The sequence below is a fragment of the Phoca vitulina genome, unplaced genomic scaffold (assembly GCF_004348235.1).
Source record: "Phoca vitulina isolate PV1807 unplaced genomic scaffold, GSC_HSeal_1.0 scaffold6, whole genome shotgun sequence".
NCBI classification, from domain to species: domain Eukaryota; kingdom Metazoa; phylum Chordata; class Mammalia; order Carnivora; family Phocidae; genus Phoca; species Phoca vitulina.
Genome location: NW_022589709.1, coordinates 16,241,219 through 16,256,563, shown reverse-complemented (window position 1 = coordinate 16,256,563; position 15,345 = coordinate 16,241,219). Strand labels below are relative to the sequence as shown.

Here is a 15,345-nt window from a genome sequence, read left to right as displayed (position 1 = left end):
ACCGCTTCCGTTATCCTGGGCTAAGGCCTCACTGCAGAAATTCTGTGGCCTGTGAGCAGAAGCCCGAGCCCCTCAGTGTGCTGCAAAAGAGACGGGTTTTCCTCCTTCCGTCTAAAAGGGGCTCTGCTGCTCCTCAGATCTGAGAAATAGCATTTTGGAACAGAGCTCCTGCATCCTCAGCACCTCCCAGGAGGACCCCTGGGTCTGGTTCCCACCTTCCAGTCCGCTCTTTGCATGGCCTGGGCAAGTCCCTTCCCCTCTCTGACCTCATAACCCCAACTATAAGGGATGGTCTGGAGCAGGGTTTTCAAATATTTGCAAGTCTTAGAGCCCCCTGCTGTCAGCCTGAAGCAGGCAAAGGAGGGCTGTGGACAGCGGAAGAGCCCAGGCCCTGTTGGAACCTGCACCGATGGTTGCCTGGTGGCAGCATGGACCCCCAGGGTCTGGCAGCTGGGCCGGCTGGCTGCTGGGTTACACCCTCCTCCATATATAGAAGACCCTAAAGTGGTGCTGCCTAATGGAAACCAGGGTGGAGAGCGCAGAGACCCAGCCACCTCACCAGGATCAGGGACTTCTTACGGGCCAATCTAACCACTGGCTTCATCAGTTCTAAAGTTCTCTGGACAAGTCATTGTGCAGGAGGCCAGAGGGGCCAGAGGATCTTGCGTAGAAATTTGGACACTGCCATGGGAGTGGAAAGAGTCCATGGCTGAGAGTGTAACCCTTGGCAGGTTGCTGCACCTCTTGGCCCATCCGTATCCCCATTTGTAAATGGAGGGGTTGATCCAGATGAGGGATGCTGAGTATGCAGCACGCATCCTACAGTCCCCGTGCCCATGGCAGAGATTGCTAATGGATCACAGATCTCTGTCTTGCTAATGCAATTTCTCACAGCCTCTGCAGGAAAACAGTCTCAGCCCCCTCTGCCCCACTGGTGCCCTCTCTTTAGATATTTTCTTCCATCTCCCAGGTCATTCCAGACAGCCCACCAGCATTGTGGAGCCAGGAGAGGGCTTCCCACTTGAGAAGTGTTGTAGGCTCATTGGCCGGCAAACAACAGAAGTCCAGATAGAGTGAGAATGGCAAGGGAGTCCCTGCAACAGTACTGTCCTCATTCTCCATCCTCCTCCGGGCACCCTCACAGTGTCCAACATGTCCACAAACCCCTGTGCTCCATATGCTTAATTCAGTGTTCTTCTTCAGATTGACTCCATTTTTTAACTTAAATTATTTTTAAAGGTACTGCTTTCGCTGTCTCCCATAAATGGAAAACCCGTAGTACTTGCTAGAAACAGAAGGAAACTAAATAGAAAGGAAAAGGAAAATCAGTGTGTTCAAGTTCTTCCTGGCTAGTGTTGCCTGCCCTGAGGTCTTCTGTCTCCTCTTTAAGAAAAGAGACCAGCAAGTGTTGGAGAGAGTGTTCAAAAACCATTATTGCCAAACTTCCAAAGGGAAGGGAATAGCAGAGACTAACTTTGTCTCTCTGGGATTCCCTGCAGTTTAGTGCTGAGATCGTGTGTCAGCTCACACCAGCTCGTGTACCCCAAGTTCCTGCATACCTTGAGACACAGTGATCTTAGGAAAGACTGTCACTTTGAAAAGCCCTTGGACCGGATCCTTCCCCACCTACACCCACAATCGTTCCCCAAAAATTAAAAGCTCTGGCCATTGCAACCCAGACCAAAACGTGATCACTTTGTCTTGACGAGTGCAGCGGCCCCACCCCTTCTAAATAGTCTCAGCTGGGACTGTCAGCTGGGTTCTTTGCCAACCCTCGAAAACCCCACTAAATAGATTTGCAAAGCGAAGTGATATTGGAGGACGTTCCCCTGTGCCTCAGAGATTTTATTCACAGGGCAGAAACGCCTTCTCATGTTTTTGAGTTCTTATGATGAGAACATATGAGATCACAGCACTCGTGAGGCGGGGAGGCAGCTGTCTCATGTCCTCATATCCTGCTGCACGGCAACGGCAGAGGGCTTACGGATGGAGCGCTGGGGCCCTTCCAGGAGCGGCAGCCTGGGCAGAGGTCTGGCCAGTGGGTCTGCAGGGATAGGGATGTCAGTTTACTGGGGCTGCTGGGGCCTACGGAGGCATTTGGCCTGTTTCAGGCCCACCACTTAGTTTTGCCCAGACCAAGCTCCTGGCCTGTCTCGAGGGCCTCTAAGCTTTGTTCTGATTTAAATCTTTATTCATGGACAAACTGACCGGTTGGCTGTTGTCACTTGGAAATGAGACCTAAATTTCTGCATGCTTAATGGGGGCCCTCCAGGCACTGGGAGCCTCCACCCTCATGGGCCGCAGATGCCAAGGGAGGTGAGGACGGAGGGCTTAGGAAGCACACGTCAAACACCCTCCCTCAAGCGCCGGCCGCAGCTAAGATTCTAGTCAACATAGATTCCATTTCTGGAGCTTTTGGAAAAAAAAAATCTCATTCGATCTTACAGTGCCCATAAGGTTGAAAAGACAAGCATTTTTATCCCCATTTTTCAGAGAACAAAGGCTCAAAGAGGCAGAGGACTTACCCTAACTCACAGAGCTAAGGCCCCATCTGCCAACTCCCAGCTTCCTCCCACCCCACACCCCCACCTGGGCCATCCGCTGTACCTAGACCCAGAGAAGATGCTGTCCTGGGGCGCAAGACAAGAAAGTGGGCCACAGACCCTTTCCTTTTGTCCTCCTGGGATAATGGCATCTTTTTTTCTGATTATAAAAGAAAATCTGAAAAAGACAAAGCTTCAAAAACAGAATTGAGGGGCACCCGGGTGGCTCAGTCGTTAAGCGTCTGCCTTCGGCTCAGGTCATGATCCCAGGGTCCTGGGATCGAGCCCCGCATCGGGTTCCCCGCGCAGGGAGCCTGCTTCTCCGTCTCCCACTCCCCCTGCTTGTGTTCCCTCTCTCACTGTGTCTCTCTCTGTCAAATAAATAAAAATCTTTAAAAAAAAAAAAACAGAATTGAAAAAATCCTACTTTTCCTGCCAACCCAAAGCACACCCTATATATGACCTATAATCTGTGTATCTCGCTGGTTTATATACGCAACACACACACACATTTACATACTGTACAGTGAATCTGCCACATTTGTAAATTCCGTATTCGGGGGTTCGCCTGCTTGCTAAAATTTATTTGTGATCCAACTTCAATGCTCGTAGCACTTCCGTGGTCCCTCGTAGACACGGGCGTGTGCAGAGCAGCAAAACGTGTGTGTCACCCGCTGTGCGCGTGCCCAGCTGAGGCTGGGCAAGGTGACACTCTGCCTTCTGCTTTCAGCTCTGATCCTCGAAACAAGTGTCTTTTTCATGATCCCTTCAGTGCCACTGTTCTCTTTTTCTTTTTTTTGTTACATTTTTGTACTTCCTGTTGGTTATTTCACTGTTTGAAATGACCCACACATCGTGCTGAAGGGCTGCCTGGCGTTCCTAAGCTCGGGAAGGCTGTGATGTGTCTTCACGGGGAAAACACGTATGTTAGATAAGCTTCGTTTAGGCGTGAGGTACAGTGTCGCTGGCCTGGAGTTCGATGTTACTGCATTTACGGTACACATTGAATAAGGTGTCTTTAAACAGAAACAACCAAGCTATGTATGGGTCCGTTCATGAAAATGTTGTGACCAGAGGCTTGCAGGACCCTAACCTTGTATTTCCCCCGGGAGCAGTGGTTCGGTATTTGCTAAATCAGTGTTCACAAAGACTTTATAGAGCATAACTACCAGAAATGATGTATGTACATGCACACGCATACACGTACATACAGTATATGTAACTTTTTTGAGATTGAGATTCATTTTTCTTTTAGCCTATTCTTTTTACCTAATATAGTGCCCGAACTTTCTTCTCTATGTCATAGAATTCTTTCAGTTGCATAAAAACCCTCTTCATGCCAAAAGGGGAGTTAAATCGAAGGCCCAGGTCCCTGTTGTGTGTCGCAGAAGCAGGAACCGGAGCACGGGCAGGAGCCAGGCCAGGCTCTTGCCGCTTCTCTCCTGTGCCTCCCCTTCATTTGTCCCTTTCTGCATACCAGATGTCTGTCACCAAGTGTGGAGGTGGCTCTGGCTGGTGCTGACATCTGGTCTGATTCCAGATTCCTGAGAGAAGCTGATTGGCCCGCCCTGCACAGTCAGCTGGGGCCGTGAGATGGGCAGGACAGGTGGCACTTCTCAAGTGGGGGGTCCAAAAAGGACTCTCAGCATCTGCCAGAGGGCTTTTTTTTTTTTTTCTTTTCTTTTCTGTCTTCTGAAAGCAGTGTAAGTCGAGGAAAAGTAGCTTCTGGAGGCCTCAGGACAGGGTAGTCATCGGAAGGCGGGTCACTGTGGCCCAGCCCAGGCCACACCTCACAACATCCATGAGTAGATTGGTTCTTTGTCCTTTGTGGGGCACTTCCTGGCAAGGTCGCACTGACCTAGGACTCGAACAGTCATCAACCCTAGGTAGAGGACGAAAGGCCAGGGTAGGTGAAGCCCTGGCACCAAGCAAGCTCATGGCTACGTGGGGACGCTGCCTTTGGGCCGGACGCAGTTCCCTTCCGCTGAGGCTGAGGCCTGGGGATGGGGGTGGGAGGTGGCAGGGCCTTCCCCGCAGACACTCATGCGGAGGGGACAGGGCCCTGACTCCTGACAGGCTCAGGTGAGCTGGGCCTGTGTTCTAGGCCTCTGACCCCCTCGGGGCCTAGAGAAGACCAGGAAAGAGGCAGGGCCCTGGGGATGGGGGACTGGGCGCAGGTGGGTGGGCTGTGGGAAGAGCGGGTATAGAAGCAGTGAGCAGAGACCAGGTCTCCCCCAGCTTTATGCCCCTGTGCTTGGCTCATAGTGATGATGCTTATGATCGCTTTTAGCCCATGCAGGCCCTGTGTGAGGCACTCTGCATGCACATCCTCACATAATCGTCACCCCACCTCTGAGGTTGATACTGTTATGATCCCTGTTTTTCACAGGGAGGAAGCTGAGTCACAGAGAGGTTAAACCACTTTCCCAAGACCACGCAACTAGTCAAGATGAAAGCAGAGGTGAATCTAGGCCATCTTAACCCCAAACTCCACAGCTTCCTGGTGGGCTCTCAAAAACAGAAGAACGAGCTTGCATGTGCCTGCAGACCCACAGCCCAGCTGTAGTGTAGCTGCTGGGGTGGAGGCATGACTCCTGCCTCAGCAAGGCTGTCGGGGTTAGAGGGAGCCTGGGTCAGTCCTCACTCTGAGTGTCAAAACTCGTGACCTCAGCTGGGTCACTGCACTTCTGCACCAACATTCCTGGCTAGGAGAATGTCAGATGTGTTAGCCTAGCCTGCAGGCTCCTGGAAATTTGGGAGACTCCACAGCCCAGCCATCTGCCCACCTCTGCCCCAAGCACCCTGGTCGCAGTAGACCCCACCCCACAGCCCTTCCGTCCACCCGTTCCTCTCTGTACTGACTTAGAGGAAGTGAGGAAACCCAGTACTCCTGGCCCTGATGACACAGCCTGAGGGGAAGCCAGGCCTGGGGAGTCTGGGCCTTGTAAATCACGCAGGTCTGGCTGCTGAGGTTGAGCAAGAAGGGATTTCCATGGTGGCTAATTCCGATTCAAGGCCTTCTGTGAGGGAGCAGGAGGAAACCCTCCGGGGCCTTCAGAGACCAGTGGGGTCCCTATTTCCTCGTTCCCAGGGGGAAGGAGTCCCAGCTGCTCCCTGAGACTCTCAGCAGATGTGCCAGTGGGAGGGGTTGCCAAGCAGGGCGCAGAGCAGAGTGGAGAGGCAAGCCTGTGGGACCCTCCGAGAGACACGGCTGAGCTAGGCACCCTTCCCACAGACCTCAGGCCTGCCTCGGATAGGCATTGCCATCTGTGAGAGCTTGACCTCCTAGCATCTCAGTTTCTTTCTAGTGTTTTCACGAAGCATAGACTTTCCATCGTGCTCTGCACTGGACATACAGCACTCCGTGAACAGGATGGGCACTGTCCCTCCTCTCACGAAACTTAGAACCTAGTGGGAAAGCAGACAGCTAGCAATTGCAGTCAAGTATAATTGACTTGGTGATGAGGAAGTGGGTGCCAAGGAGATCTGCAGCAGGAGACCAACCTAATATTGGTAGGAAGGGAGCAGTCAGAGAGGACTTTCTGGAAGAAGTAGCATTTGAACTATGCCCTGTTGGTAGTCTTCTAGAATATCCCACATTCTGAATTCGTCTGATTGTTTCCTTACGGTGTCATTTAGCTTGTTCCTCTTTCTCCTTTACTTTCTATAAATTGGAACTTAGGTCAAGAGGCTTGAGATTCAGGTTACATGTTTTGGCAACAATACTGGACAGAAGATTTTGTATATTTCATATTGCATCACCTTGGGGTGTCTGCTTGTCTCTCTATTGGTGATGCTAGGTTTGATTGCCTCGTCACAGTCTAACCACCAGATCTGCATTGAAAAGGTGCATTTTCCCCTTTGCTGGGAAAGTAATCTGTGGGGTGGTGCTCTCACACCGTGTGACTATCCTTATCGACGACCTTTCACCCGGTAGTTCCGCATCCATCAGACTGGTGGTGCCATCTTGCTTTCCCACCAATGGATGAGAGTTCCAGTGACCCCTCATTTTTGTCAGCATTTGTTTTTGTTGGTTTGTCAGTATTTTTTCTTCTAACCATTCTAATAGATATGTAGTGATAATCTCATGGTTTCAGTTTGTCTTTCCCTAATGGCTAATGATGTCAAACATCTTCTTGTGTACTTATTTGCCATCTGTATATCCTCTTTGATGAAGGATCTGTTCAGATCTCTTGTCCATCTTGTGATCATGTTGTTTCCTTACTGTTGAGTTTTGAGAGGTTTTTTTAAAAAAATACATTCTGGACACAAACTTTTCTCAGATGTGCAGCACATGGTTTGAGGGCTATTCTGTGGAGAAGGTTTCAGTGTCATTTCCAGGGGAACATGACATGGACTACATAAACCCTGCAGGAAATCTACTTTTGTTAAAAGTTATTTTCTTTAAGTGTGATGAAAATATATATAACATAAATGTTACCATTGCAACCATTTTTAAGTGTACAGCTCAGTGGCATTAAGTACATTCACACCGGGGTGCCTGGGTGGTTCAGTTGGTTAAGCATCTGCCTTCAGCTCAGGTCATGATCTCAGGGTCCTGGGATTGGGTCCCGCATTGGGCTCCTTGCTCAGCAGGGAGCCTGCTTCTCCCTCTGCCTGCCGCTTCCCCTGCTCGTGTGCACTCTCTCTCTCTCTCTCACTCTCTCTCTCTGACAAATAAATAAATAAATATAATCTTTAAAGAAAAAAACAGTACATTCACACTGTCGTGCAGTCACCACCATCCATCTCCAGAACTTTCATTATCTTTTCAAACTGAAACTCCACGGCCATTAAACACTAACTCCCCATCCCCCTCACCATCCCCTGGTAACCACCACTCAACTTTCTGTTTCTTTTTTTTTTTTTTTTTTAAAGATTTTATTTATTTATTTGACAGAGAGAGACACAGCGAGAGAGGGAACACAAGCAGGGGGAGTGGGAGAGGGAGAAGCAGGCTTCCCGCGGAGCAGGGAGCCCGATGCGGGGCTCGATCCCAGGACCCTGGGATCATGACCTGAGCCGAAGGCAGACGCTTAACGACTGAGCCACCCAGGCGCCCCTCAACTTTCTGTTTCTATGAGTTTGACTATTTTAGGTACCTCATATAAGTGGAATCATGCAGTATTTGTTCTTTGTGACTGGCTTATTTCACTGAGCATCATGTCCTCAGGATTCATCCACATTATAGCATGAGTCAGAATGCCCTTCCTTTTTAAGGCTGAGTAATATGTATGTAATATTGTATGTATACAACACATTTTGTTCATCATTTGGCTATTGTGAATAATGCTGCCATGAAAAAATCTGCTTTTAATTCCTTAACGGCAGGACACTGAGTGTTAACTGGGTTTGGGATAGAATCTAAAAGCCAAGGTCAGGGGACACCTGGGTGGCTCAGTCGGTTAAGCATCTACCTTCGGCTCAGGTCATGATCCCAGGGTCCTGGGATCGAGCCCCGCATTGGGCTCCCTGCTCAGTGGGGAATCTGCTTCTCCCTCTGCCTGTTGCTCACCCTGCTTGTGTGCTCTCTCTTTCTCTCTTTCTCTCCCTCTCTCTCTCTGGCAAATAAATAAATAAATAAAATCTCTTTAAAAATTAAAAAAAAAGTCAAGCAGACTGCTTTGATGGCAAGTAACAGACACTAAAACTGGCTTAAACAAGAAAGGGAAGGTTTTGGCTTGTGGTCGTGAAATGTCCAGGATGCTGGATCTGAGGGTTCAAATGGTATCACAGGACTCAGGCCCTTTCTCTCCCTCTTGGCTGCTTGCTTCTGTGTGACAGGTGCTTTCCACATAGTTCTCCTCCCAGTTAGCCATCTCGGTGGGGAGAGGGGACTCTTCCCTGACCATGCCATCAGAAGTCCCAGAATTGAGTCTCGTTGGCCTGGCTTGGGTCACGTGCCTGTCCCTGAACCATTGTTGTGGCCAGGGACAGGCAACAGTCTGGTTGGCCAGGCCCGGGACGCACGCCCTCTCCCTATCACAAAGACTAGGGAAGGGAGAGGGGTGACGTTCCAAAGGAAATTAGGCGCTGTTACCAAGACAAGAAAGGGAATACCAGATAAGCAGGCATACTGATCAACTGCTATGCGGGAAAAACTAGCTTTGCCCGCCTCCTGTGTGCCAGGCATTGGGCAAGGCCCCACATGCATTAGTGATTGCTGTGAATCCTCAAGGGAAATTACTCACCCTGTTGAAGAGAGAAGGACACCATGGCCAGAGAGGTTGGTGCCTGTGAGTCTCCCCCAGTAGCAGGGCTGGCGTCAGAACCCAGTGGGTGTGCCCTTTCACCCACCCCTAAACCCTGGGCAAGGCCAAAGCCCTGCATTGGGACAATTCTCATTAAAAAGTTAGATCTGTGCCTAAAAATGCAGGCATCAAATTGTGTTCAGAGGTTGATTCCAATAAACCAATTAGGACTGCTGCAGAGTCCTTGTACCATATGTACAGAGCTTTAAAAACTATAAACAAGACATCGAGAATGAATTGTGTAAGCAGAATTTTTTTTTTCCATTTATGGGAATGCTTTTTTTGGTTGCTTTTAGGAAAACAATGACTTTGATGATAAGTCTTTTTTTTTTTCTTTGTTTTTTAATCCACATTAGAATTGTTCTTGACAAATAGTCATCCAAACTTCGCTTAAGCATGCCGCAGTGACAGGACTGTTGGTATGGTCTTCTCTGGGCCTCAATTTACCCATCTGGAAGTTGGGGCCATTGGATTGGCTGAGTCCCTTTCAGTGATGGAAAGGCCTCCTTAGTGGTGTCCCTGCTCCTCGTCACACCATTTTTCGCACAGTGGCCAGAAGGATATATAGGAAACGTATTTAAACACATACATTAAATCGTGTCACACAACCCCACCCCTTGAAACTCTTTAATAGAACAAAATCCCATCTCCTCCCTGTGGCCTGCAAGCCCCTCATGATGCCACCGCTGCCTGCCTCCCCGCCCCTGCCTCCCTCCTCCCCCGGCTCTGCTTGCCATGACAGTCTTCCTGCACCTCAGACATGTCCAGCCTTTCCTGGCCTCCGTATCCTTACTCGTCTTCTCTCTGCTCGGAATACTCTGTTCTCAGCTCTTCTCCTGGCCAGCTCCTCGTCCTTCAGGTCTCCGTTCAGTGCTTGCTTCCTCAGATAGGCCTTCCCTTCCAAGGACACTCAGCTGTCCCACCTCCCCCCCTCGTGCACTCACAGCAGGCTCTGGGGGCCTTCCTAAGCATTGAATGCAACTTAAAATGACGTACCTACTTGCTCGTCTGCTGGTCTGTTGTCCATCTTCCCACTCTCCAAGGGCAAGGTCTAGGTGTCTCTTGTTCCTCATTGTGTCCCAGCACCCAGCAGAGTGCCTGGCACTCAAGAGGTACTTACTAAATGTTGTACAGTGAATGAATGAATGACAAATGGGAGCCATTCAAAATCTCTGTGCTGGAGTCTTGATGAGGCAGAATTGAAGTGCTTTTAAATAAAACTGACAACTACTCAGGTGGCTTTAGAGACAGAGTTCTTTTTTGTCAGAAAATCGCCTTTCCAAGGGGATTTCTAAAGGATGCCTTGACCTGTTCTTTGGCTCCGTGAAGGCCCCAGGACCGGGGAGCACAAACAAGCGAGGGGGGTGGGCCGGGATGCCCAAATCCCTGACGTTGAATTAGTCTGTTTTTTATGAACAGGGATGGGGCAGGCATTGGAGAATCAGAGTGCAGGGTACTAAAAGTTCTTGACCTTTTCCTTTCTGCCAGTCAAAGAGCTCGGAGCTTGGCCTCTAATAATCATCACAGCTCTGTGTGAGATGGACTTGCTGACCCCACTTCACAGTTACGGAAGCTGTGGCTCTGAGGGTTAGGAAATTGTGTGAGTCTAGAGCTTCTTGGCTCTAGAGCTCACGTTTCTTCCTCTCTGTCATGCTTTGAAATAAAATGCGTGTTGGATTTGGAGAGGTCATGCCTGGTGGACTTAGCTTGGCACTCAAGGGCACTTCCCATCTTGTCCTGATTTATCTTTCCATTATTCATCTCTTCTCACCTGGAGACCCTTCTTCTGCAAGTCCCTGGCGTTCACACTGGTCTCTGGCCCCAGCCCCCACATAGTTGCTCCAACTTGTCGCATTTTGAATGAAAGTTTCCTAGTAACATTTCCAAGTCCTTCAAAGTACACCATGATGTCTCCAGGCTTCAGAGAGCTCTCTCCTACCTCCCATCCTGCATTAGTCAGGACTAGATTACATGTGTCAGAAACCCAACTTAAACTGGCTTCAAAAATAACTTGAGAAGGCAGGTTTGGCCCGAGATGTATTGGCTCAGAAAACTTGACAGAGCAGGAGTAGATTGAGCTTCGAGCAGAGCTGGATCTCAGGGTCAGACTGTGGTACAGGAATCTACTGATGCTGGCTTCGTACGCAGGCAGGCTCCTTCCAGGCGGTGAGGAGATGGCCCGCAGCAGCTCCAGGTCCCCATGCTAATAGCCAACCAACTTCAAAGAAAACAGAGCTTGACTTTCTCAAAGGTTGGAGCAAAAGCCCCAGAGCTGATTCTTTTTAAGAATGACTGGAAAAATAGCTAGCCCCGGGGCTCTGTGGATTGAGTGGAAAGCAAGAAATCCCTACAGTGCTGAAAAGAACACCATCTCCTGAGATGAGCTGGGTGCTAATGCTTTCTCATTCTTGATTTCATTTAATCCTTTGTATAGCTCTCAGAGGTGGGGGTTATACCCATGTTATTGTGGAGGAAGCTGAGGCCCAGAGAGAGCAGGTGACTTGTCCAAAGCCATACTGCTGGTCGGCGGCAGAGCTGAGATTCAAACCCAGGTCTTTCTGACTCAACCCTGTGCTTTGCTCCAGAGTCCTGGAGATGGCAGGGCTCCCTTGGTGTTAATGCCCATCTCCTCTGTCCCTCTTGTAGGTCTACATCATCCGGGTTACATGGTCCAGCGGCTCCACGGAGGCCATTTACCGGCGCTACAGCAAGTTCTTTGACCTCCAGGTAAGGATTTGGAGTGTCCAGTGAGCTGTGGTGTAGGAAGAAGTTTACTTGGACTAACTTTCCATGTTGATGTCAGAGCCTAGACCCTCACCCATGGCGGACACATAGTGTTCTTTTTTATTTCCTAGATTTAAAAATGATGTCCATGTGCTTACTTTAGCAGCACAGGTACTGAAATCAGAATGATACAGAAATTAAGACGGTCCCTGTGCAAGAATGACACACAAATCTGTGGAGCACACGTTTGACTATCCCAGGAGGAAAAAAACCTTCTCGGCTTCAGGCACAGCTTGATCCAGGGTTTTCACAGTACCACCTCACCCAGATCCTTCCTCTCATCCTGCATTCCTGCTTTCATGGTGTTGGCTTTATCCTCAGATCCCACAGGGTTACAAAATGCTCTGGGCTCATACTCAGCAGGAAAGAGTGAAAGGTCATTTCCCAGAAGTCCCAGTGAACACAGTGTCATCTGCATACCATCCCGTGTCTTGACCTCACATGTTCTCTCGGAAGCTTGGGTGATATTAACCACAGGCAGCCTTGGTCGTATGGACCTAATCCATTCCTAAAAATGTTAAATAAAGAGTTTTCAGAATCTGTATTTCATTATTTTAAAGGGGGAGGCGAGATAATAATGTGCTCCTAACCAGTTTCCCCAATATCACTAAAACAATCTCAAACGCCTACATAACAAGCTGCCAAGAGTCATTGCGTAATGTAAACCAACTGAGACACCAGTTACCTAATTATTAAAATGCACTGAACTCGTTAGTGGCATTTTGTGTTCATAAAATGCGACTAAATCAAACAGTACCATATGTATATTTCCTTCTGATCTACAGCAAACATGTAAATACACAAAGAGACTATATGTTAAAGATGCTAAGGTACTATTTAAAACAGGCTTGGCAGGAGCAGCATGGGGGCCAGGAAGGGGCTGAACCCTGGGGGAAAGGCAAGGAAGATGATGCCCAACACCTTTGAACGCCATGAGTAGGAGGAATAGTCCTTTCTGAGAATGACCGAGATCCATACCCTCTTACCCAGATGCAGGGGTGATCTTTGCGGATCTATTACAGCAGGTCTTCAGTTCAGACATTGAATGTTGGGTAAACACTTTTGCAAGTTGCTCAACAGACTTTTCACGCACAGCGGGTCTGTGTAGGGAGGACTACCTGTATTTTGCTTCCAGAAGCCTCTTGCCTGCCTGGTACCTCCAAAAGGATAACAGAGGGCAGAGAACAATGAAACAATAGAACTGCTACAATCAGGATTGCTATCCTGGGGATTATGGACATCCACAGAGCCAACACCCCCTGAGCAGCTAGGCAGGAAGAGAGGAAGGAGTAGGGTCGATTTACGGGAAGAGGCAGGTGTGCCCCACGGACCCCAGAGCAGGAAATGCAGCTGGCCTCACGGGGCCCCAGAGCCAGCAACTGAACGGCCCTCGGAGGCCTAGCAGCTCCCCAGCCATCTATCGCTGTGGCCACAGGGTCTCCCATCGAGCCTAGTCTGTTTTCCTGATGGCCTCTTTGGACCAGCTTCCTCCCCGGACCATTGGCCTACATCCCCAGATAGCACTGCAGTCCCCCAGTTGAAGTGTCCTTCCGTGTTGCCAACACTCTGGCGTTTCTAGGTGCTGGGTCCAGTCTCCAGGAGAGAAAGAATCTGATGGTCCCAGGGGTGCTGGGTCCACCTCCGAGACTGTCGGCTATGGCCAGAGGGGTCTGGGCGTTTGGTACAGCATCATCTGGAGGAGGAGAGGTTGGATGAGGACGGGGTGGAGAGAAACTCTGGAAATGTTAATAGCTGTTGTTCTGCAGCCAATGAGGCAGCATACCCAGGGCTTTAGACCTGGACTTTTGGGATTAGACAGATGTTTCCAATCTCAGCTCTGCCTTTTACATCTCAGCTTGGTGTCACCTCTGTGTGTTTCTGAGACTCAGTCTCCCCATCTGCATGTTAAGAGTGAAAACACTTTCCTTGTGCATTCATTGTGACTGTTACTCAAGATGTGCCTCGCTCAGTAAGCACATTAACTGTCATTAGCTGTCCCTCTGTTCAGATGAGACTTGCCCGAGGTGACATCATTTGGGAATGCTTGAGCCAGAGTATGATCACGAGTCTCCCTGGCCCAAAGCCTGTCCTCCCTGACTCTCCTGTTCTGACTCAACTTTCTTATTTCTTCCAGAACTTAAAAATGAGGTTTTCTCCCCGACTCGGCATAATTGGCAATAATTGGGGGTTTGCTATAACATAAACAGCTGCTTCAGACGCCCCTCCCTGATAGTCTAAAGGCAGTGCTTCAGCCAGCTTTAAAGAGTCCCAGATGGGTGGCTGGAGTGGGAACATCACGGAATTCCAGAGGGTCCCGCTGTCCTAGAAGTGGCCTGCTCCCCAACCCCCACACCCCAGAGCGGGGAACTGGAAGAGAGGAGGGCAGGACCCCACCAGCCAAATTCAGCTCTTCTCAAGGACCAGGCAAGGAGGCCAGCCCACATGGGGCTGTGACCCCCTGAAGTAAGATGATTTCGTGATCCCACCCTCCCCTTCCTCTTGTCTGCCGAGTAACCTTGGCTTTTTCCAAAAGTAACTTGGCACAAGAGAGTATGGGGAGGGCCAGGCATTCGTGGAGGAACAGCTAGGCCAGTGTGGTGTAATGGAAAATGCAGAGGACTCAGTCAGGAGACTTGGGGCCCAGCAGCCTGTGCTGTGTGGCCTTCGGCATGCCCCTTAACCCCTGTGTTGCCTCTCTGTCCTCATCGGTAACGTGTGGTAATGACAGCAGAACGAGCCGGTATTTCTGGAGCACTGACTGCTAAGCATCTAGATGATACTCATGGAATCCTCGTGTTAAGCTTATTCAATTATATAGATGGAGAATCTTAGGCTCAGAGAGGTTAAGTCATTTGCACAAGGTCACACAGCTAGTGAACATCAGAACTTGGATTTGAAACTGGGCGGGTGACACCAGAAGCTGCACTCTTAGCCACTTTGCTTCTAGTGTCCCTCTCTCTAGTGGCTACTTCACAAGGTTTATATGGACTTAAAAGTGGTGATATGTGTCCAGAAGAGGTAGATCCAGCAGATTCATGGTTGCCAGGAGCTGGGGGGAGGGGGAAAGGGGAAGAGGCTGTTTGTGGGTACTGGGTATCTTTTGGGGGTGATGAAAATGTTCTGGAATTGGGTGATGGTCATGGTTGCACAGCCTTGTGAATATACTAAAAACCACTGAATTGTACACTTTAAAAAGGTGAATTTTATGGTATATGAAGTATGTCTCAATTGCTTTTTTTAAAAAGTGGTATGTGTGAGCAGTTTCTGGGCTGTCAAGCCCTGAGCAAATGTCAGCTGTTGGGATTATTGATGGGCGTGGGTTGTTGCTAGGAACTGGCATAAAGATTAGAGGAAGAGATGATGCCAGTTTAATAGAGTGGTTAAGATCCTGGGCTTTGATCCAAATGCTGCCACTTACTGGCTGTGAGATCTTGTTTTAGTCAAAACTGTTTTAGTTGCAGATGACAGAAACCCAGTCAAAATGGATTACTCAAAAAGAACATTGATTAGCTAAATGTAACTGAGACGTCTAAGCATCCTTGGCTTCAGGTATGGCTGGATCCAGGGGCAAAAATGTCAATGAGGACCTGCCTTTCTCCACTTCTTAGCGTTCTCCGTGCCCAAGCAGGGTGGTGTGTGGTAGTGGTGGCCACAGCTCCAAGCTGTATCCAACAGGTCAGCTCAGTGGCTTCAGGAAAAAGAAGAACACCCCCAACAATTTAAGCAAAAGTCTCATTGGTTCATCTTGGGTCAATGGCTGGGCCAGT

General features: G+C 49.3%; 1 protein-coding gene across 2 annotated transcripts in view; it reads left to right on the top strand.

Annotated features, from left to right (window-relative positions):
* The window catches only part of SH3PXD2B (SH3 and PX domains 2B), a 102,350-nt gene that overhangs the window by 19,782 nt on the left and 67,223 nt on the right, over window positions 1–15,345 (top strand). For both annotated transcript variants that reach the window (XM_032403719.1, XM_032403718.1), the window contains exon 2: window positions 11,441–11,521. In XM_032403719.1, coding sequence (XP_032259610.1) covers window positions 11,441–11,521 — 81 coding nt within the window. The remainder of the gene's footprint in view (window positions 1–11,440; window positions 11,522–15,345) is intronic.